At 38.7% G+C, this 16,233-nt stretch overlaps 1 protein-coding gene across 1 annotated transcript in view; it reads left to right on the forward strand.

Moving 5' to 3' along the window:
• The window catches only part of SCIN (scinderin), a 50,477-nt gene extending 34,502 nt beyond the window's left edge, over positions 1-15,975 (forward strand). The window contains exons 6-16 of the mRNA XM_027639307.1: positions 2,340-2,472; positions 4,111-4,199; positions 4,404-4,619; positions 5,713-5,834; positions 6,019-6,109; positions 8,502-8,672; positions 9,193-9,370; positions 10,190-10,311; positions 11,916-11,993; positions 13,306-13,366; positions 14,310-15,975. Coding sequence (XP_027495108.1) covers positions 2,340-2,472; positions 4,111-4,199; positions 4,404-4,619; positions 5,713-5,834; positions 6,019-6,109; positions 8,502-8,672; positions 9,193-9,370; positions 10,190-10,311; positions 11,916-11,993; positions 13,306-13,366; positions 14,310-14,443 — 1,395 coding nt within the window. The 3' untranslated portion in view covers positions 14,444-15,975. The remainder of the gene's footprint in view (positions 1-2,339; positions 2,473-4,110; positions 4,200-4,403; positions 4,620-5,712; positions 5,835-6,018; positions 6,110-8,501; positions 8,673-9,192; positions 9,371-10,189; positions 10,312-11,915; positions 11,994-13,305; positions 13,367-14,309) is intronic.
• Positions 15,976-16,233: the final 258 nt, after the last annotated feature.

The following is a 16,233-nucleotide window of genomic DNA, read 5'->3' on the forward strand; positions in this document are numbered from 1 at the left end:
ACAGAACTGCTGTTGTTTTAGTTAATTTGCAGCCAATGGACAAGTTTCTCAAAGGATATCACTGAAGACAGCCCAGGTAATTTGAGGGAAAAAAATTAATTACATTTCTGTTTACTCAGGAAACAGGGCCTATAAACCACTCAGTGCAGGTCAAAGAAGAATTAACTGGTCTTACATCATCCTGTCTTCTTAATTTAAATAGTGAGAGTTTTAGTAGTCATATGTGATTTAGTTATTCTTAGCAGACTTTGAAAGATAGACAGTTACGTTGTATTTAATATGTACAAAATCAAAGGGATTTGAATGCCAAATTCCTTTCTTTTGCAATGTCCTTTTTCTCCTTTCTCACCTGCAATGGTTTAAGTGTCACTGCCAGAAATATTACCTATAAACAAAATGGATAAATATTTACTCCGTTTAAATCAGTGGGAGTTTTTTGTTACATTCAGTAAAGTTATGATAGGCATACTGCTGTTTCCTAGAAGAGACATGGAATTTATTCTTGGTTGTATCAACACAGTATTTGATCTATATATAAGGTTATGGAACTATTTCTGAAAAGCAAACAGAATCCAGGCCTCTATTTTTCATCTTTTACTTTTTTGCCAAAGCTCCTTTTTCTTTCATATTCTCCCACTTGAGAAAATATTTAGAAAAGGGGGATATTTTTAATGAAATCCAGAACATACTTTATCCTCCTCCCCCCCCCCATTAAAAAAAAAAAAAATATTTTCTCCTGAAAACTGCAAGAAAACTTTTTTTACAAGCAGCTCTCACTAGCACTGAGATCTGGACCTTTCTCTTCAGCACTTTGTTCTTTGGCTCCTGCAATGAGATTGCCCAGCGTGACAGAAAAGAATCTCACTGGTATAAAATGTGCTTTATTCTCTTCCCCATTATCACTCAACAAGGAGGATTTGCCCAACAAGTGGCAACACTGACAGCACATAGTGCTACTGGATCCCCATGTGTGTGACCTTTTAGGTGCCACCTATAGTAGCCTCAAAGCTGCTGTGAAGTGTGAGAGAGGATGAGTCACTCCCTCCACGGTTCCTGAATCCCACAGACCACAGCAGGATGGAGCCACCTCTCTCCCTGCCTCTTACATGATTTTTCCACTACCCATAAACGTGGCTGGGATTTACAAGAAGCCTGTGTGAGGTGATCAATGTTACAAGGCCATTTTTAGTCCCAGTTGTCTATGTGTTTTGTTTAGTTCACATTAATCATTCCTTTCATGCCAAAAAATCTGGCGCATCTTTATAGCAGGGTTTTAGGTGAAAAAAATGGAATAAAAAAGAAGGCCTGCATGTATGATCAGGACCACTGTAGTAAGACATAAATAGAGAAGAGAAAGGGCTTGAATGATTTTTAGAATCCTGAGAACTCTCTGGAATTTTTGTGGCTATGTAATAAATTCATCTAAGTACATAGTCCTGCTAACAGAGCTCTATTAGCTAGATTTAAATGTGCTGCAATATAACAGTGAGTGCCAAAGGCAGGAGACAGATCTATGGTGAGCCCTCAGAGTAGGTATAATAGTTGATTTTTATTTGTTGTATGCGGTGGTACATTCCCTCTTGTGCTTCTGTAATATATATCTTATATATATCTTATCATAATATATATCTTACATTGTAATGTAAGATATAATGGTGTATTTAAAATTAATATTTAATTACAAAAGGAAATAAAGACTGCTAGAAAAGTTATTACAATGGTAATAATTTATTTTCACTAGCAATAACTGGTCTTTTCAGCTATACAGGAGTGTATTTTAAAAGGTTTTAAAGGTTTACATGAACTTACAGTGGTGGAAGGGGTTACAAAGCAGATTCTGCAACAAGTTTTATATTACAGTTTCCAATTTATAACAGTAGGTTATAAATGTAGGTATTTTACTTGTTAGTGTCAGACTGTTTTATTATTATTTCAAATGCTGTTTTTCAGGTTGTACATGTATCTTTGGCTTCAGTGTGGGTGGTTTGGTAGCAGGGAGTCCACCAGTTCAGCCGAGGACATAGAAGGGACTGAAGAAAACACAGATTTTTTATCTTCGAACAGTTGAATTAAAGTGGAAGAGAAACGAATTTAAAGAAGTTGTGTGACAGGGACTCAAGAAACTCCCTAAAATTAACACTACATCTCCCTCTATTGGATGTAAAATGAAATGAAACAAAAAATAATCATTGGCCTACTTTACTTTTCAGCAGTACACAGATTTCATATAGCCATATATATAGGATTGGCAACTGATTTTTATGGTAATTTTTGGAGCAGAGATTAATTTGGTTGTAAAAGCCAGAGTTGATGTAAATTTGAAATTATTGCTTTCTTAGGTGTCAGATGCAAGTGGATCCATGAAGGTTTCTGTGATAGCAGAGGAAAACCCCTTCTCTATGGCTATGCTTTTGTCTGAGGAGTGCTTCATTTTAGACAATGGTGCTGCCAGGAAGATCTTTGTGTGGAAAGGTAAGAGGTCACTTCATTGGAAATGCAGAAGCTATGCAGAGATACCTAAGGAGTTGACACAACACCCTTGGGACACTAGCAAGAATTTAATACTGGCTGCTCACAGTACCCTGCACACAGTTCTTTCCTGGTGTGGTCTGTGGATAAGGACTGCTCACTTGTATAAGGGCCTCAAGACTGAGTCTTGTCTAAGGATCCTGGCTATTTTTGAGGCACCTGTAAGCTTGGGTGCTTAAATGCTTATCTTAGAGGCAATTACAAAACAAACATAAATAATTCTATGAGTTCTCTATATTGTCATCAAATCCCTATCTTCTGGGGCACTGGACACTGAATGTTCTATATGGGTAGATATCTCCATACATTGCTCCACAGAGGTGTAAAATTGAAAGATGTGCATTCCAGGCATCAACTAAAAGCTTGCAAATACTTTGATGCTTCTCTTTTTTTAGTAAATATTTCTCTGAGTGTATGTAGTAGTGTCTACAATGGTTTTGTCTGAATGTTTCCCCGGAGAAGAATACTACTACTGGGGAATTAGGTCTGTTGTGGTGCTGCCATTAAATCCAGTGCTGAGTACCTCCTTTTTTTTTTTTCGTCGGAGGTAGCGTATTAATTATTCTTTGGCATTTGCATTTTGTTTTACCATATGAAATAGCATATAATTAATTGATAACCTTGTCAAGACTCTCAAGTCAGTCCAGGAAGCATTGTAAGCATTTTGCTTGAAAACTTCATTTGCAGTTCGGGAAACATCCTTTAAAAGAAAATATTTTGGAAATGTTATGCTCAGATGGCCTAAGGTCTATCTGAATCCCTGATTCCTGATTTTTGCTCCATGTTACAGCTCCTAGAAGAACCAAGCCAACAGGATCAGGCATAACATAAATAAAATATGATTTAGGCCATTTGACTGTGGCCCTTTGTGCTCCTGTGTGTATCCTCACTTTGCTGCTGCCGGTAACAATAATGTGTGAAAAATCCTTAATAGACTGTGAGCCTCACCCTTGCATGGGAGACTGCAGTTATCATCTCTACTAGACATCCTCAGACCACTAGGCTGAGAAGTGTGAATTACTTCAGTAACAGTCTCATTCAATATGGGATACAATGTATAGCTTTTCAGAGCATCTGATCAGATTAAGAGTTCTTTGGAATATAGTCACTGACAGCCAGTTGAGATGCAGACCCTACACAGTGTCATCCCACAGGGACTTTCGGAGATGTCTAACACTGAGTAAAGCTGAGCAAGGAGCAATGGATAGATAGGGAAGGGTGGTGGTAAATTGCACAGCCCATCCAGACAACATGGAAGTTTCTAGTACTCGGACTGTGGCACTGCCTGGAGAAGTGAAGGCAGTTCTGGAGGGCAGCTTTATTTACCATATTGCAGCCCAGCAAAGGAAGAGTTAGAAAATACACCCCCCCCCCCCCCCAATAATTTATCGATTTTCAAAGAGACTGAGGTACTGTTTCAGTCATTCAACTTCGTGTGAATCTTCTTGCTCATGCTATGTCTAGCACTTACGTTTGTTCAAGACTGAGGAAAGAGAACCTGGCTCAAGGACATCTTGTGTTTGCAGGTTCTGTGAGCTCATTGCCCTTTCCCATGTGTTGTTATCCTTCTGTTTTAATCAGGCAAAGATGCTAACCCTCAAGAGAGAAAAGCTGCCATGAAGAATGCTGAACAATTCATACAGCAGATGAATTATCCTGCCAACACACAGGTGTGATCTATTTATGAGGTGATACCAGGACAGCATGAGCTCTGTTAAAGACTTTGTTTTTAAGTCAGAAAAAAAAAATAAAATTTAAGGGCTTATAAGACATAAGGGCAATATTTCACTAACATATAATTCAGGAAAGTTTCTGTTTGAGTAACTGTGTCAGTTTTGCTTTCCTTCCATTTCATGTGTCTTCCTTCATTTCAGATTCAAGTCCTTCCCGAAGGAGGCGAAACACCAATTTTCAAACAGTTTTTCAAAGACTGGAAGGATAAAGATCAAAGTGATGGTTTTGGCAAAGTATATGTCACAGAGAGAGTGGCTAAAATTGAGCAGATTGAATTTGATGCTACCAAGTTACATGAGTCTCCACAAATGGCTGCCCAGCATAACATGGTAGATGACGGTTCAGGGAAAGTAGAGGTAATTTTTGTGTTGTATTAAATTGTATCCTATCTACTTAATGTGTTCTGCTACTACTACTGGGATAAGCTGCTACTCTGTGTTAATTTTTATACTGTTGTTTAGAGTAGCACTACATTAGTGGCAATGTTACTTCTACTATCAGAAAAGGTGCTTTGAAGTAGAAAGTGAATCTCTTTCAGCCGTATGCTAGGTTATGTTCTTGTGGTGCTTATGATGAAAGATGTACCAAAAATAGAAATCAAACAGCAGAAATATTCCCCCTTCTACACAATACCGTATAAATATGTATTTTAAACATGATTCTTAGCCTAGAGAAAAACTTCTGGCTCATATCAGTTTGAAATCTGGAGTGGGACACACAGTGTCCCTGCTGTGTCTCTCAGGTAACCTGGATTTGGAGAGAAGAAAATGACTGTACAGCCTTTCTAGATCTGTCCATATCCCACTTCAGGACTATCTTTGGACAACACAGGGCTGGCATGGCATTGTATCAGCTTGGCCTGTTGAGTGCAGATTGCATGTTGGGTTTCTGGAAGAAAAAGAAGGAATGAATACTTACTCATTGGTCTATTTTCTGGGTTTCTGACCTCACACTTGGGTTGGTTCATAGGCTTGAGCCAAAGCAGCTTAGATCTGAAGCATTTTTTCTGTACACTTTTAGCAGTATGTTTTTGGAGAGCAGTTATTAACTGAACTGGGCTGTAAAAATGTGCCTAACAATATGTTATCTGACTGTAGCATGCTTCTTCAAAATGATATGATAGTTTTATGATGAATAATAGTGTTGAGCCATTCATGTCACCTTAAGGTGTTAAGAAAATAGGTTCAGCATAGCATTATGAGGTGATTGTGTGCCACTAAAGCATAAAGACAAAGAAAAGTGTATTGCAATCCATTGTTGATGGTCATTATTCATTCATTCAGTGGGCACAGGGTGTATCTATCTACTTCATGAAGCATCCTACCTGGTTTTATTCTGTAACACTTGAGAATATAAACAAAGGTCACTCAAGGGATGGACAGTAAATTGCTTCATGAAGAGTTTCAGGATGAAGTTCAACATTCTCCAGTGACTTCCCTGTTTCCCCAGATCTGGCGTGTGGAAAGCAGTGGCAGAGTTCCTGTGGGACCTGAGACATATGGACAGTTCTATGGGGGTGACTGTTACATTATCCTCTACACTTACCCCAAAGGGCAGATCATCTACACATGGTATGTTTAGTTGCCTTTGCACAGACCTGCAGCACATGGATATTATTTTATACTGACTTTTTGTCCTTTTGAGTAGAACCATGTGTAAGTGCAAGATTGTTCACTGTGCATTTGTCATGCAGTATAAGCTCTGTGTGGTGTTGAAACTGAACTTAACCATTGCCTTTCTCCTTGTCTTCCTCAGGCAAGGAGCACATGCTACAAAAGATGAACTGACTGCATCTGCATTTCTGACTGTTCAGCTGGATCGGTTGTTGAATGATCAGGCCGTGCAGGTTAGTGTCTTCTGGATAAAATTCAACAACAACAGAGCATGTGATATATGCAAATTTCAATGAGAATTGAAAGGAAGAGGTTGCATTTAAAGACTTTAAATGTCACTTGCTTGTGGTCTGTATCACAACAAGCACCATGGGCTCCTTTTAAAGTCAATGGAATTTTCCCATTTGAATCTTCCTTTCTGTATGAAGATGTCCAAAAGAACGCAGATATACTGGAACCTAAAACTGCCTTTTCTTTCCTTTGACTTTCACTGTTTAAAAATTACGTTTCAGTCCTGCCTAGACTTACATACTCTGTGCATGGCCAATGAAGACTGAATGATAAGATCCTCCTGGGGCAACTGACAAATCTGTAGCCTTGTCAGAGCTCCCCTGTCTCCTTTTGATTATGGTGGAAGTTGTGATATTTAGCACAGACAAGACACCTGACTTTTAGAGGGCCAAAACTGGGAGATATGAAAGCTACGTGACTACCAGAACAGGAAAGCCTGCTGGAATTGTACAACAGGGTCTGACTTGTCCTTGCCTCAGTGAGGAACATAACTTGGGTTTTCCCATCTCATAGTGCTTGCAGCTCCATGAAATACACTTCCTCGTGTGCAGAAATGGGGTGGGCAAGGCAAAGCACAGGACATTGACAACTAAAAGGCATAAGGAGATAAGCTAGTTCCTGGTTTGACTAGGGTGTGCTCTCCTTACATCAGTTGGGAAAAGTGGTGGGTAGGTGAAGACATGCGAGGTCTCCTCACAGAAAAGGTAGAGCTGTAAATTGGCAAGGGAAAAGCAGAGATTTTCTAAGCAGTAGGAGATAATTCTATGATTCCCATTTCTTGAATACAAAAGTAAAGGGCTTCCCCCCTCACCAAGGTACACTTAATTCAGATGGCAGACCATACTTTTTGCCATTAATTGGTTATGATTTATGATTGAATTATATTAAGGAAGGATTAGAACACTTCTAGGTAATTACTGCTTGAAATATTCCTAACATGTGTTCTATATTTGGACAGAGTCCAGCACAATATGGTCCTGCCTCATACCTAAGGCTACTATTAATACTAAACTTATAACGGTATTGCTACTAACAACTGCAATAGTAAGGTGCCTAAAAAGTCTTTTTAATAAAGCTGCAATAGACATGATACATAAAAGTACTTTTAGCCTGCAATGATTTTAGGAATATATATATATGTATATGTGTACATATACATAAGTGTATATATACATGCATGTGTATTTATGTATGTGTGCATTGCTATGCAAATAAATAGAATATGTTACCTGTGCTTAATGTCTGTATCAGCATTATTTGAAAGGTTTAAGTGTGCTATTTCGTTTGGTCACTAGATGGCACGCCAGTACAAATGACTATTAAAAAGTCAGGCTTGTAGGAATATGTTTCACCAAGTGGTGTTTGGAATTTTGGGTTTCTTTCGAGTTTGTTTGGGTTGTTTGTTGGTTTTTTTTGTGGTTTGTGTTTTTTTCCTGTTTGTAAAATCCTACTGCACTTTGTCATCTACAAGTATATATATTCTCTGTTATCTTTATCAGACAGTCTATCCACCTGTGATACAAGTTAAAGCACCTGCTCCTGCCCAGCTGCAGCCATCCCTTTGGGCACCCCAGCTCCCAGATGCCCCAGGGCTCACCAGGGGCTCTCTAGTTCTCCTGCTTTACTGGCTACACAGCATGTCTCATTCCCTTTTTTTCCTTTCTTTCTGGGAGTGAAAGACAGGGAGTTGCAGCCTGCCACCTTGGTGTGTGGTTCTGTTAAAGGAAGAATAAATGGTTGCATACAAATAACTTTTATCGTACATTAACCTAAAACCAGCTGTTCTTCATAGTGCAATGTAGTTTTTTAGATGGTAGTAGCATCTTTTGCATCTGTAATTGAAGTCCGTTTTTGTCATCCGTGTTATTCTCTGGAAGATAGATTTATGCTCAGCTTTTTCATCCCCTTGCAGATAAAATACATATAAAAATAATGAATAAGTTGAATAACCATTCTCTTCTGCTTAAATACAGGGTACCTAAGCTTCCAAGATAGTTTTTCAGGGGAAATAAGTCATTGTATAAAACACTATGAAATGACAGTTCTTCTGAAAAAGAGTGATTTTCTTCTTAGCAGCCATTTTAATTAGCTAAACATTATGTTAGAAGTTTGACTCTTGTCTTTGTGTCAGCATGATTGACAAAAAAATCTCATAAATGCTCTAACTCTATATGTCTGGAACTATATTTTTAGAACTTCTCAGCTTGCCGCCTCTCATTTGTGCTGACATACTTAGCATTATTGGCTGACACCCCCTATGCTGTTCAACAAAGACCGAAAATAACTACCTGTGTCCTTTTGTTTCTTTTATTGTATTTCTTTACATATGTACAGATCCGAGTCACTCAAGGCAAAGAGCCTCCACATTTACTGAGCTTGTTCAAAAACAAACCACTTATTGTCTACAAGGATGGGACATCCAAGAAGGAAGGTCAGAAACCTGCTCCACCCACACGACTCTTCCAAATCCGCAGGAACCTGGCAGCCATTACTAGGATTGCAGAGGTAAGGTCACCTGCTAAGTAAACCAACTATTCCCCATGGGAAAGAGTATAGCTGCCATGAGTCTCTCTGACTAATCTTTTTGGATAGTCACAATTGGTAGGAACACAAAACTCCAAGTGCAATCCACTGCTCTATGTGACCAACCCATCTCATAAACCAAAGAGAATATGCTGTAAATGGTTGCAACCAATCTACATCATTCAGAGGACACTGTAAGAATACACATAGTTGACAGTCAGTTGACAAGGAATAGACAAGAAGTCAGCAGCCCCTAGGAGACAGTCTTTATCCTATTTTATGGGATAGTCTTTCCTACTGCAAACAGTCAGAAGTTTTCCCTGCCAGTCAGTTTTCCCTGTCTTAAGTTCTTCTCTAATTTTTATCAGTATAAAACTAGGGAAAAATTGAAGACCAAAAGCATAGCTGATTAACACATCTAAATATTTTATATAAACATGCAAAAATAGTGATTACATTATTTGAAAATTTGAAGAATAAAAGAATTTCTTTTTTGATCTAGGTTGATGTTGACGCAATGTCACTAAACTCCAATGATGTCTTTGTTCTGAAACTGCCAAACAACTCTGGCTACACCTGGATAGGAAAAGGAGCAAACACAGAAGAGGAACTAGGAGCTCAATACATTGCCAGCATTCTTAAATGCCAAACTGCTAAGATTAGTGAAGGCCAGGAACCAGGTTAGTATGAGGCCACGTGGCTGCTGATAGACAGCTGAGAATACACAGCATGCACGGCGATACCGTCTAAATGGTTTTTGTAATCTTATATTTTGTGGGCAGAAGCATATGGTCACACTCTGCCTTTGAAAATCCAACCTGACATTTACTATGGAGATCCATCCAGAACTGGCTGATGCACAAGCAATGCAATGCCTTAGAAGTCTGTAGGACAGTAGCAGGAGCTGCAGAGGAATGGGGTCCTTTCTTTACCTTGAGTGCCTAAGAAGGGAGAAAGATAGCCCATTGCTAAGGCTAAGAGAATTGGGATTGTTCAGCCTGGAAAAGAAGAGACTTTGGGGTGACCTAATTGCAGCCTTCCAGTACCTGAAGGGAGCCTACAAGAAGGGTGAAGAGAGACAATTTACAAGACCATGAAGTGACAGGAGAAGGGGAAATGGCTTCAAACTGAAAGACAGTAGGTTTAGATTAGATACTAGGAAAAACTTCTTTACTGTGAGGGTGGTGAGGCACTGGAACAGGTTGCCCAGAGAATTGGTGGATGCCCCATCCCTGGAAGTGTTCAAGGCCAGGCTGGATGGAGCTCTGAGCAACCTGGTCCAGTGAAAGGTGTCCTTGTCCATTTTATGATTCTATGATTCTTGCTAGGTTTGCAAGTTATATTGTTATTTTGACAAATTGCAGGAAATACTGTAAGAAAATGCATTCATCTTTGAGACAGAAAATAGATTGTTTGAGGATACCTGAAACACTGTCTAACAAGCTAAAACACCAAATGTTAAATCCAGTGGTGAATAAATTATATATTGTGTATTTCAGAGGAATTCTGGAAAGTACTTGGAGGTAAAAAAAAATATCAGACTTCATCACAGCTCTTGACAAAGGCTGAAGATCATCCCCCTCGCTTGTATGGTTGTTCTAATAAGACGGGTAGATTTATTGTAAGTATCTGAGGGATACTTTCCTCTCTGTTTTGTAGTTTCTGATGTATTTTGCCTTTTAATCAGTGGACATTAAATGAATTTGGGGATCTGGCTTAGTTAACTGTGCTTGGCAAGAACTAGAGAGTTGACATTTGGTGCTTTAAACAATTCAAATGCAAAGGATGGACAGAATAATTAATAAGGCAGAAGTTTGCATGCAGAGCCTGCTCTGGTCTGGAACTATAGGCTTGCAGATGCAAAAATATAAGGTGCTTGCCCAGTCAAGAGCAATTTAATTCTTGCAGAGCACTGCCAGATTGCTATCAATTTGCTGAGAAAGTGTAGGTCAGTGCCTTGCCTCTTGCATGTTTGGTAGTGATGGTGAGGAAAAGAAATGTTGCTTGCCAAAAATCCCTATCAGTCTGAAATTTTCCATAGAGATTTAAGATGTGTAATTATGCCTTTAAGGTATTGGCCTGTGCTCAGGGAGGTAGGAAGACCTATTTCCTTGGCAGAAGTACCCAGAGCTATTCACTGGGTATTAAGTCTGTAATTCAGGCTTAATTGCATACTGTATTCTGGGAGGGCAAGACTGTGTCACTGTTTGGCAAGAATGCACTCATTTTTAGGTAGGGGACATAGTTACCTATCATCTGCAGTCTCCTTAAAGCACAGTCATTTGGAAAGGGATTAAACAAACAGGATCCTTTAATAAGGACTTTAAAATCTTATGAGAGTAGTAAAGTGTATTTTTCTAACAAGCTTCTAAAATACTCCTGTGAAATACAGTAATAGGAACCAATCTCTCTTTAATAGTCTGCTGGGAGCTATGGACTTGCTTTTTATCTTAAATTCCCTCCAAATTCTGAGAAATCCCCTCTTTCCTGTAGCATTTCTCTAGTAACTGAATCACCACCATTAGAGATCCCATAAGAGGCAGGTCATTCTGACCTCCTGGCCACTGTAACACAGGGTGGGGAAGAGGAAGGCCTTTTGCACCATCTGCTTATCGTTCCTTTAGCACTTCTACACGACCATGCATAGCCAAAGTCTTGGCAAGCCTTTAAAAGTAGGAACCACTAGCTACATTATTATCTCCCCTTCTCATACAGAATAATGTTGAACTGCCTTCCTATCTGCCTCTTCATTCTTGGAAGAAGCAAGCAGTCTGCCTTTGCTTTGGGTGCTAATCCTCAGTGGCTTAGTCAACTGTTACATCCCATTGTCTAGTGACTGGGAACCAAAGAAGTTTCTTTTTCTTATTAATGAATGTAAGCTGCATGAATATATCAGCTGATATTAGCTTGATTGGTTCAAGATGCTCTGTGGAAACATCCCTGTCTCCTTCTTCTGGCAGACCTGAGTCCCAGCTTAACAGTAGTCAGCAATTACAATGTAAACCTTTGCTTGTCCTGAGGTTATCCTACCAATTCTACAAAACTGAGAGGTGCTTTTATAGGACATGCCATTATGTGATTTGGTTTTGATCCTTTAGGAGCAAAAAGAATGGCTCACCAGCCTTTGCACTTATCCTTTAAAAATAGCTTTGGTCTGTGCATAATTGTGTACCTTGACAAATCATTAAAAACAAAAAAAAACTCAAAACATAATATTCTTTTTAGATTGAGGAGGTCCCTGGAGAATTCACTCAGGATGATTTGGCTGAAGATGATGTCATGTTGCTGGATGTTTGGGAGCAGGTGAGCTGTGTACTTGACTACTGCTTTTTGTGAGAACGAGGATTATTTATTTTTAACCACTTAGTTTGTGAGATGGGAGGAAAAACCATATTGTGAGAATGGAAGCAGTTTTGTTTTCTTTAATTTATACCATATATTATATTTTTTGAGCTATATGATGTGCCAGTGTGAATAGCATGATTGAATTTCCAAGCATAATGTGAAACCATGTCAGGCACTTCCTATTTAAACCAATAGAGCCTGCAAGAGTATAAGCCCCAGCAGTGTTCTGGAAGGATTCTCAATAGTGCTCATGATTTTATCACTAAAATTTATTAATTTTTTAAAAAATGTTAGTGCATTAAAGATATTTAGAAGCCACAAAATACATGTAGCAGCAGCACCTACAAAAAGTCCTAGTAGAGAAACGGACAAACACTAGACCCTTACACAAATTTCTTCATGCTAGAAACTGGGTGGAGGGTGACAGAAACAATCTCCATCCTTTCCTGGGTTCACTGAAACTGAAAATGTGGAGAGCTTTTTGAATGGCAGACAAACTCACTGTGGATGCAGAGAACACATCTGTTTCTCACAGTATATTCTCTCTACCCTTCCTCTCCTCTTGGAGGGAAAGGGGAGGAGGCCACAGATCCCATGCTTTTCAGCCTAATCCTTAAGGAACAAAAGGCTGAGGTTTTTGGAAATGAGAAGGAATGTCCAAGGTCCATGTGGGAAGGAGTGATAGGTAAGGTGGGGGAACAGCTGGTTGGAAAGTAGCTGGGACATACTGACTCAAGTAAGAAGAAAAGAAGTCTGGGACACATAACTGGTTTCCGAAAGGATCCTGGGCAGAAAAGAAAAAAAAAATAAAGGGGTATGTGGGGGGTGTTGCAGATCTAGGCTCTGGTTGTTGGGTTTTTCAGTGCATTATCTAGCAGTTGCCTAGGGAAGCACTGATCACAGGGCACAAATGTTGGTGCACACACAGAGCTCAAACCAGAGACAGTATTTCTACCTGCAACCAAAGGGCAATTTCCTGGGCAAATTGTAAAAGATATCCATGGAAAAGATAATTAGATTTCCTTTCATCAGAATGCATAAAGGTCCAGCCTTCCAGTGTCATAGCGAGCACTGAGATTTCTGAGGACATAAGTACAGTCTTTCAAATGGAGAAAAAAACATCAGTTGTGGTTTGTGAGAGCTGTATATCTGTGCAGTCTTTTTCTTCTCTGCATTCTTTCTCCTAGTGGAATCAACTATTTTGTACTTTACCAGCTGTACACAACTTCCTTATAACAACATGGGATCTGTATCTTTCCCCTGTTTACAGGTTTTTATCTGGATTGGGAAGGATGCTAATGAAACTGAGCGACAGGAATCCGTTAAATCTGGTAAATCAAATCAATTTGGCAGAATTCTGAGTGAGGTAGCATCAATATTACTTAAAGAAGAGAATAATATGATGTAGAAGAAATCTATTTACATTTACAGCGTTTAAAAGTGTTACTGAGCTTATTAAGATTTTATACAAAAGATGATTATTTTTGCCTTTAAATGTGCTTCAAAACTCTGTAAGTTTATGAAGGATAAAACTAATCAAGATAGCATTACTAGGCTGCAGAGCTTTTTAAAATATATATAGTAGAACTCCATGAAAAGAAACTGAACTGAAAAGAGAAAGAATTTAAAAGGAGGTCCCTACTGAGCTGTACCCTCACTAATGTATATAGAGATAGGAATGCCAGCAAAACCTTACACTGCCAGCCTTCACTAAGTTAAATTTTCAGGAGGAAATTCCAGTTGCAGAACAAATCAAGACAACTTACGTGGAATGCACCTCCTTGAAAAATCATGTGTAACCTCTGGTGTGACTTCATATAGCTGAGCTGTTCTGATATAGTTTGTGCTGAAAATGCTTGCATCTGTTTCCCTGGAGCAGCTGGGGTTACCTGGCTGTGTTCCCGATATGTACTAATGTCACATTTTGATGTCAAGGAAAACTACTCTGTCTCTCACATGGGGGAAATGAGAAGCCTGTGCATCCTCACAGCACCAGCAAATTCTTTCTCCTGTTCAAGAGCCAAAACCTAGCTGTATGGCAATGAACTGATCAGAATAGAAATCCCTATCCCTCTGTTTTAACTTCATGGAAAATTCCTTCACTGCCAGCTGGGAGAAATCAGCAATTACCTGATCACTTCATTGCCTTTGAAATAATTAATTGAACACTGTATTATAGTAGCCCTGGGCTCTTTCACTATGGCTTTTAATGTATTTTTTATACCAAAGGAATGAATTAATATATTACATGTTTTATTTCCTCTCTGCTTTTAGCCAAACGCTATATTGAAACAGATCCTTCTGGCAGAGATAAGGGGACCCCCATTGTAATCGTGAAGCAGGGGCACGAACCCCCAACATTCACAGGCTGGTTCCTGGCGTGGGACTCCAACAAATGGAAGAACTGATCTCTCCAACGAGACTCCAGCTTCAAGCCAAAGAATGATCAGAGCCCAGCTACTTTCTAGTGTTTTTAAGCATAAGCTTATGAAACAGTATGATGCATCTGTTTTTTCACTTTCTTGAGCTTTGATATGTTTCTGTGAATAACCTGGAAATTCTTAGCACTGGAAAGGATAAATGATAATTGTAAACCGACCAAATGGGATGAGTGGGGCTTTTCTAGTAGTAAATACAGAAAGTGCTACCAATCTTTAATATTTAAAGAAAGAAATCTACTTTCTTTAATCTATTGATTATTCAAACAAGCTGTGGATCAGTTTATTTTATGAGCTAAAATGGACCAAATTCTGCCTTCACTTAAAAAGCCAAACTAATACCACAGAAATTCCTTTAGATTAAGGTCAGCATAATATTGTGCAGAATTTGGCCTGATAAAGGAATAATTCTATATCTGTTGCAAGGGTAGGACTGGACCTGATTTAATTACTAGGCCAGTGTATTGCTACACTTACTTAAAATTTCAGATGGTGTCTGATCCACAGTGGGAGCTGTGGCTTGCAGGGGGTATTTTGAGAAAGCTGTGCTTAACATGTTTACTTGCTCCATATACATACGTGTGGAGCTTTGGACTGAATGCTGTTAGAGAATGAAGTCGACAAAGGTTTTTTTGAGGGACTGTCTAGCTTATTGTTATGAATTCCTTTAGATTTGTCTCTGTGAACCAGCTCCACGAGGTCTTTTTATCCAAAGTTCTTAAACATGTTGTAGTGCACTAGTGCTTTGAAGTGGAAGCAGAAGAAGCAACAGCTTCAAAAACACATACTCTGCCTTAACCAGACTGCACTGAAGCCATACTTTGCCTCAGTTGCCTTACTCAGCAGTACTCAGTTCTTTTTGAGCATGTGGATTGTTCACCTTGTCAGGTGCAGGATATCTTTCTAATTTTCTGTGCAAGTCGTGGACAAATATCAAGCACATCAAAAGCAAGGAAAAGTAGCATTTCTGGAAATTTGGATGAGTATACACCATAGAATATGACCTTCTCTTTTGTCATGGGCACAGTAACTTGGGCTTTTTTTTATTCTGATGAATTTAAGAATACATTTTCAAAGTGGCTTTTATTTGTAACTTAGCCAGAAAAGTATACTTATGGGCAGAGGGAAAACTTCTTCAAATCTTGAGCATGGCTTTGATCACTTACTCTGTAATGCTTGTTTTAAACAACAATTTGTACAGCTGTAAATCATGTCAATGTGGCTTTTTAATGACAGCATTTCAGCGGTTTTGTTATTCTTATAAGTGAGGTTAGAAAGTGAAATTTTAGACATTTTTGTATTTTTTTAACATGACTGTGATTTTGAATCTGGGTAATGCAAAATAGCAAATTTAGTCTGAGCTGATAATATCAATGATAAAAGAATTGCAAAGCTAAGAGATTAATTGTAGGAGTTTGTTAGCTTTAAACATTTGTTTAAATGTCTGCTAATATAACTAGGCTGTACTGAATGTAATTTCATTTAAAATAAAATTACGAAAACCAGTATTCTATATGCCAAGCTGATCTTCCTCTCTCTGACATATTGTTAGTCAGTGCCTCCACTGGTATCTAGCAAGACTTCCTAAAAAACCAAGTAGAAACCTTCCTTTTTAGATGGACAATGCAATGAGAAGTTATTTGTTTTTACTTTGGTGCCTTTTTACCCAATGGAGGCTTAACTCTTCTCAACAACTTGAAAGTTACAAACCTAAGTGAAAATCAAATAACTGGGTGCTTATTAGCTTGTTATTTTCATCT

The sequence above is a fragment of the Corapipo altera genome, unplaced genomic scaffold (genome assembly GCF_003945725.1).
Source record: "Corapipo altera isolate COAL_440 unplaced genomic scaffold, ASM394572v1 44, whole genome shotgun sequence".
In the NCBI taxonomy this organism is placed as follows: domain Eukaryota; kingdom Metazoa; phylum Chordata; class Aves; order Passeriformes; family Pipridae; genus Corapipo; species Corapipo altera.